General features: G+C 42.9%; 2 protein-coding genes across 7 annotated transcripts in view; one reads left to right on the top strand and one right to left on the bottom strand.

Annotated features, from left to right (window-relative positions):
- Ncbp2 (nuclear cap binding protein subunit 2) overlaps window positions 1-6,730 on the top strand; it is a 27,280-nt gene that overhangs the window by 5,683 nt on the left and 14,867 nt on the right. The gene's annotated exons all lie outside the window — the stretch shown is intronic.
- Senp5 (SUMO1/sentrin specific peptidase 5) overlaps window positions 3,118-6,730 on the bottom strand; it is a 46,605-nt gene continuing 42,992 nt past the window's right edge. For 4 of the 6 annotated variants that reach the window (XM_023704746.1, XM_023704748.1, XM_004644542.3 and 1 more), the window contains 2 exons: window positions 5,271-5,321; window positions 4,072-4,464 (listed from right to left, as the gene is read on the bottom strand). In XM_023704746.1, the coding sequence (XP_023560514.1) occupies window positions 4,354-4,464; window positions 5,271-5,321 (162 nt within the window). In that variant the 3' untranslated portion in view covers window positions 4,072-4,353. Of the gene's footprint in view, window positions 4,465-5,208; window positions 5,251-5,270; window positions 5,322-6,730 lie in introns of all 6 variants that reach the window. The other 2 variants (XM_023704743.1, XM_023704744.1) reach the window with 2 other exon arrangements.

Here is a 6,730-nt window from a genome sequence, read left to right on the forward strand (position 1 = left end):
TGTCAGAATGAAGTGGGGTTTTCTCATTCAATTCCAAACTGGTTATTGGAGTTTTTTAAAAAGCTGTTAACAGTTGTGAAGTAGGCATAAACCATTTACAAACATTTAATGATGATACACTATTCATTTGTAAACATTTTTATTTTATAATTTGAACTAATGTAATTTATATTCTTCTGTAGTGATATATAACTCAGATTTCTAAAGGCCTTAAAAACCAAAGATACTGGTTCTTATTTAAACTGTCTTTTGTAACAGATTACAATAAAGTTGGACCAACTTACTGTCTCTGCTGTCCTGTCTATTCCTCACCTATAAAGATCTGTCCTTAAGACTGTAAATGAATCTGGGTAAGAGTCTATAGTAATGTGCAGAACTATGTATCTGTCTCAGTTTGACATTTGTAACATTTACAGCTTCACCTGAAGAGACAGCATGATCCTGTGAAAGTGACAAATGATGCACTAAGCAACCATTCACAAATGAGTTAAGTTTTTAGAACACATACATGGTGGATTACTGGAGGAGAGTGAAGGGCTGACTTAGGGGACCTCAAGTTTCTTAACTGGGCTTGAGGACACTAAACATGACTCCATTTGTTGTACCCTCATCCCTGTTTCTCTCAGGAGCAGTATCTGACTTCTTTCCTGCTTTATTCAGAGAAAGTACACACAGAGATGTGTCTTAGTTAAGACTGGGGAATATTGGAGTAGGTAAAGCATCAGATCTGGACAATGTAATCTGTAGAATTACTGAGTTCTGAAAGATTAAAAGTATAAAATGAGATTTTAATGAGTTTTGCCACCAATATCGTTGCCACTCTCTGGTTATTTAAGAAAAACAACGTACACCTTTGCACTCACATAATACAAAGTGCTCCGACACAGACACATGGTCAGGGGCTGTGTAGTAAGTGCAAATGCAGAACATTTCTGCCACGCCAGATACTACTGTTGTACAATGCCATCCTAAGGGCAGCTGCTTAGTCCCTGTATAGTCACAGTCCTAAATGAGCTGCTCCGTGACTCTTGTCACCAGGAAAAAATACATCATACCAAATGGTCTATGTATGGAATTGAACACAAGAGCACACAAGTTTATAAAGGCATTTAGTTTATTCTTCAAAAAAATACTTTGCTAGGAGGGTTGAGTACTGTGATACATGATCATAATCTTTAAATAAATTATTTTCTGACCAACAAGTACCATAGTGAACAACTTGTCTAGGTCTATTTTTGAAACACCCAAATATAATTAGCACTTCTCAACGGTATTCCCTAGGTCTTTTTCTGTAGGTCAGGAGCAGTGCCTAGCACACAACTATGTGCTTTACGACAGCTGATTAACTTGATTTCTTAAGACTATGCAGAGCAGGTAACTGGTTTTATCATTCATACTATTAACTTTCTGAAGGGTCATGACCACCCCAGATTCCCCTATCACTCCTAACCAGAGAAGCAGTGAACCTTAAAACTACAGACCATCTCAGATTAGGCAAGCGCTGGCCATGTCCCAGTTAGCTGGCCGTGTCCCAGTTAGTTCTGTTATTTTGTTTCAACTATAAATTCAAAATGACCATGTTACTCCTACTCCTACTAAGTAGAAAATACAATGCCACGTTGAAAATGTGATGCGATTTCGACAGCAGCTGCTTCTTTTCCCTTCCTTAAAAAGTTGTCCAACTAAAAGTTGATTTTCTACAATTGTTGAGAAAACTAAAAGATAAATCCATCTACATTCATTGCTATAAATTCAACAAAAGGAAAGACCACCAGAAAGCAGCAGGCACAACCTGCTAAGGCTGCCAGGGAGAGGCCGGGGCATCCTGAAGGTCCGTCACCAACAGCTTTTCATCTGTGCACAGTCTGCCTCCTCGGCGTGCAGCCACGTTCAGGGCCAAGCTACAGCCGGGGAAGCGGCACTTTTCTCTCTCATCAACCACCCAAAGTGTACTTCAAAAATGTCTGCTACAAGGAAGCAATTGCTGCCAACATCAGGACAAGACTTTCTAATCCAGGACTTGAGCTAAACAAAGGTTTATGCCTACTCATGAGAGAGGGAAAAGCAACTGAATGCTGAAACCAAGTTTCATGAATGACAGATGATTTTTAAGAAAATAGCTACCATTTAGGCTAACTATGTGGGGTGCACCCAAAGCACCCCGTTACACTGGATGTGAGTAGCTGGACTTGGACAGCTCATGGCAGGTCTCTAAGCTCATCCCTGTGCCTCAGTGCTGAGTGAAGTTCCATCCTCAGCTTAAAAGGCGGACACTTTAACTCTGGGCATTGGGACTTTTTCAAGAGGGCTGGAGACACAGCTCAGAGGTAGAGCATATGCCTGGTTCTTAGAGCCCTGGGTTCAATCGCCATCGCCACCGCCACCGCCACCGCCACCACCACCAAAAAAAAAAAAAAAAAAATTGGAGAAACAATCCTTCCTGATTCCTGCATGACACATCTGTCCCAGGAAGTAAATATACTTCCTCACTCCGAAGGAAAGGACAGTTTGAATCAATAGCCTCAATACTGGCTAATTCTGATACAGGCACTGTAAAAAGGCAAATGTCTCATATATAAATGTTGAACAATCTCATATTTGCATAATTATGCCTGAAAACTTTTAAGAAGACATCTTCCCCATTCTGACTTGTCATCTTTCCTAACAGCGACACACAACCTTACCTGTAGCAGCATGAAATGCCTCTGCTCCCAGGTTTTTACAACCTGACCCACAACGACAAATACTGATCTGGCCTGCTAAGGAGTCCAAGTCTGGAGGACTCTGGAGTGGACTCTGCGCTGCTGCTGGGAGTCCCCACATAAATCCTGTCTGGCTCAGCCCTCAGTTGGTGGCAGGCAGCCTTGACTCAGCATGGACAAGCTATACGTTCCGTTTTTTCAGCACTCTTAAAACTATCCAGGCAAAAGTTCAAGTGTCTTCTGCCATTTCTGAATAAACCTTTTCAGTCTCTCACATACAGATATTCTCCCCTAGATCAGAAAAAGTAGATAATTGGGTGAATTTGATGTGAATCTTTCCTTGCTTTCCTTTCAAATGTCACAGAAGATCGGGCATGGTGGCACACTTCTATAATCCCAGCATTCAGGAGGCTGAGGCAGGATGATCACAAGTTCAAGCCTGAACTACACAGCAAGGCCCTGTCTCAAAAGAAGTCATAGAAGGCTGGATTACAGGGGAAGACCCGTCGCTTTCATCCTAATGCAGCTAAATACAAGGATGGGTCACTCTGTGGCTTGTGCAGAAGACAAATTTCATGAGAAAAGAAGAAGCAACTCCTGTGTGAGTGTCAGGACTCAGTGGGCACAAGCCACATAAGCCCTGGACATCACTGAGGTCACTAGAGAGAGGAGGGGGACACTTCTAAGACATCTCCCAGGAATCCAGACTGCCCATTACCTCCCTTTCTCTCTGTGTCCCTACAAAAGACATGCTCAAACTACAATTCTGAATTTTGTGTTTCAGAGGCACAAACATCGTTGGTAAATTTTAATTTCTTCCACATGAAAGGCCACATAAGTGAAGCAACAACTTTCAAATTATTTCTAGAAAGGCTGAGTTCTCATGTGTTTGACCACTAGTGTGATACCTGCTACATTTTTCCACAAGTCAAAAACAAAAATCCAGGGAATTCAATGTCTCAGCAAAGGCCTTTATGAGCTTCAGGCCATGGACTGTAATTCCCAAGACCAAGACTAAAAGCTCATTCATTAAGATAACTGGCACCTAGGATGTTGTTTTCTACTCATACTCTGACTCACCCCAAAGGAGGCGCTGTGCTGCCAAGAGCCCCCCACAGGCAACCAGCCAGCCACCTCCGCGTCCCAGAGGGAAGCAGCCCACGGTTCTGATGGCAGATTAACTGCTGGCTCTGTGGCCCACTTCTCACTACTCTTTAGGGCCCAAGAAGCACCTGCTACTCTGAGTTATGCTGTATCAAAAACAACTTGCATCTTTAGAGTCTGGAATTAAAAGTTAAACCTGTATTCAGTTCACGTCTAACTAAGTTTCAAAAGTTGCACCAAATCTACTAGGCTTTTTTTTTTTTAATAATACTCTTCACTGCATGCTCTGTCTATACGCATGCGCTTGGATAATAAATATTAAATATGGGAGGAACACACGGAATCCACAAAATTAAAAATGAGACCAAAATGAACATTAAAAAATACATGGTAGCTGGAGAAATTAATAAGGGCAAAATAAATTTGAGGTAACAATAGTGGCCCAATACCACTGATCTGAAATATCTGTAAAAATCCAAGTAAGTGGAGATTCAAGTAACAAACCATCTGCTCCAACACGATCAGGCTTTGTGTGTCCTCGCTGACCTCAGTCTAGGAGCCGGCACTCACACAGCTCCTTGTAGATCCGCTTGCGTACGCGTGGCATGTCTTCTTGCGAAAACTGGAAAGGCTGCTCCAAGGCGAGGCACTTGCAGTACTGCAAAAGCCCCAGAAATGTGTAAGTGGGTGCGTGGGGCTGTGCGCCAGCTGGTGGCAGAGGCAGAGCCCACAGTCTAGGGCAGCATTACACAGTCTGTGCAAACTTGCAAAAACAGTGTTCTAAAGCATTCACCTCCAGGTTAGTTAGCTCTGCAGGCAAGTGGCTAGCAGGGCACTGCCCTGCCTCACTCCTTCCGGACAGCATGCTGAAGAAAGAGGCTCTGTGCCCCATGACGTGTGCCTGCTGCTGACAGGGCAGCTGGAACTGGCGTGAATTTGCCCACAAACCTCAATATTCATGAGATTTGTAAATGAACCTTCCCTCCTGGGTCTTTGCAAATTGTTAAACTCACAGATCATAAATACATGTGTAATAGAAATTTTTCCATAGCGCCTGTAGACCTACCAGGGGACGTTCAGCATAGTGTGGGTGTTTCTGAATGTGGCACTTATTTAAAATCTCATTATGCAAAGACTTGCAGGTTGTCTGCAGATGGTCTTTTTTTAAAAAAGGTAAACTCTGCCAATGCCTGTGATACGGATGCCAGTCCCTCTCCAGTGTCATTTGTCTTGCAAATGACATGCTAAGACTGATACTCATTGCTCATCCGTGGCCAGGGGAGCTGGTTTTTCCTACAGGCCACTGGGAAGGTCAGAACTGTGCCTCAGCAATGAGGGAAGATAGCAAAAGAAAAGGATTCTGCTGCCTGGATCTGGGATCAGTGCACACACAGAAGCTTACATGTCTTCTTGAATCCAGCAAACAATTCATACATTGCAAATTCTGAAAAAAAATATCTTTACCTGGAGCACAAAGACTCCACAGTCACTGTCATTTTTCTGTTGTGGAATACACTGAGAGGAAAAACAAAATATCCATTAGGACGATCAAGTACTGCTCCTTTTGTTTTCTGAGACAGGGTCTTACTGTGCAGTTCAGGCTGGCCTTGAGCTCACTTTGTAGCCCAGGCTGACCTCAAACGCAAAAAGACCCTCTCGCCTCAGATCCTCCCACCTCAGCCATCTCAATGTTGGTATGCACCATCACGCCCAGCTGGTCAAGTACTGCTCTTAAACTGCTGTTGTATGTGTGTGGTGCTGCTGATTAGACCCAAGGATCTCTCACATGCTAGGCAAGGACTCTACCACTGAGCTACATCCCCTATTTTACGGACAAGTGAGCAGGACAAGAAGCTTTTCTGTCTAGGAGAGCTGGTATACACCTCTGGTATTCTTTTTTTTTTTTTTTTTTGCAGTACGAGAGATTAAACCCAGGGCATCTGCACCAAGCTGCATCCTTACCCCATTTTAAAACATTTGAAACAGTGGTGGTGCACACCTGTAATCCCAACACTTGAGACTGAGGCAGGATGATCACCATGAGTTCAAGGCCAGCCTGGGCTACATAGTTATTTCAAGGCCAGCCTGAATTGCATAGTGAGACCCTGTCTCAAAAACCCAAAATAAATAAGATGAAATTGTGACACAAGGTCTGGACAAAGTCCCTAGGTTGTCTAGCCTGGGCTTAAATTGCCCTCATGCCTCAGCACCCCCATTGTGCTGGGATTACAGGTATGAACCCCATCCCCTGAACCTCCGGTAATTTAAACCTATGATTTTACGGAGGCATCTAGCCACATTAAAAGAGGTGTCAAGTGGCAACCACATTTTATAAAACATTTTGTGTAAATGTGAGTAGTAGGAATCAAATTAGAAAACCTTTTTTTTTTGAGATAGGGTCTCACTCTGTAGTCCAATATGGCCTTGAACTCTGATGTAGCTGAGTTTGGCCTTGGGAAAAACCCTATTTTTAAAACACCCATTTGCATTAGTTTTGCTATTAATTCACTAACAATGGATTCAAAATGGAACTGTGAACCAGAGAACACTGCCTGGTTCTGAACACTGAGACAGCAGAGCTGTGTTTGGCAGCTTTTATCCTGTTAGCACAGGTATCACACAATGCTGCACCAACCTTTGCAGGAAATGAGGAAGGCTGGACACAGTGGTGCGCACCTGTAACCCTAGCATTTGAGAGCTAAGGGAGGAGGATCACAACAGTGCGAGGCCAGCTTGGGCTACATGGTGAAACCTATTTTTAAAAACCAAAACCAACAGCAAAATCTCATGAAGGTCAACACTGTTTCCAAAGGAATCAGTTAATGTATTTTACCTAAAATTGGGATATAAAAAATCCTGACTAAATTTAGAATACATACCTAGATAGTCTAGCTGGGTAAATTCACAAAATTTACAAAGTCAAT

The sequence above is a fragment of the Octodon degus genome, unplaced genomic scaffold (assembly GCF_000260255.1).
Source record: "Octodon degus isolate 3935 unplaced genomic scaffold, OctDeg1.0 scaffold00203, whole genome shotgun sequence".
Taxonomy (NCBI): Eukaryota; Metazoa; Chordata; class Mammalia; order Rodentia; family Octodontidae; genus Octodon; species Octodon degus.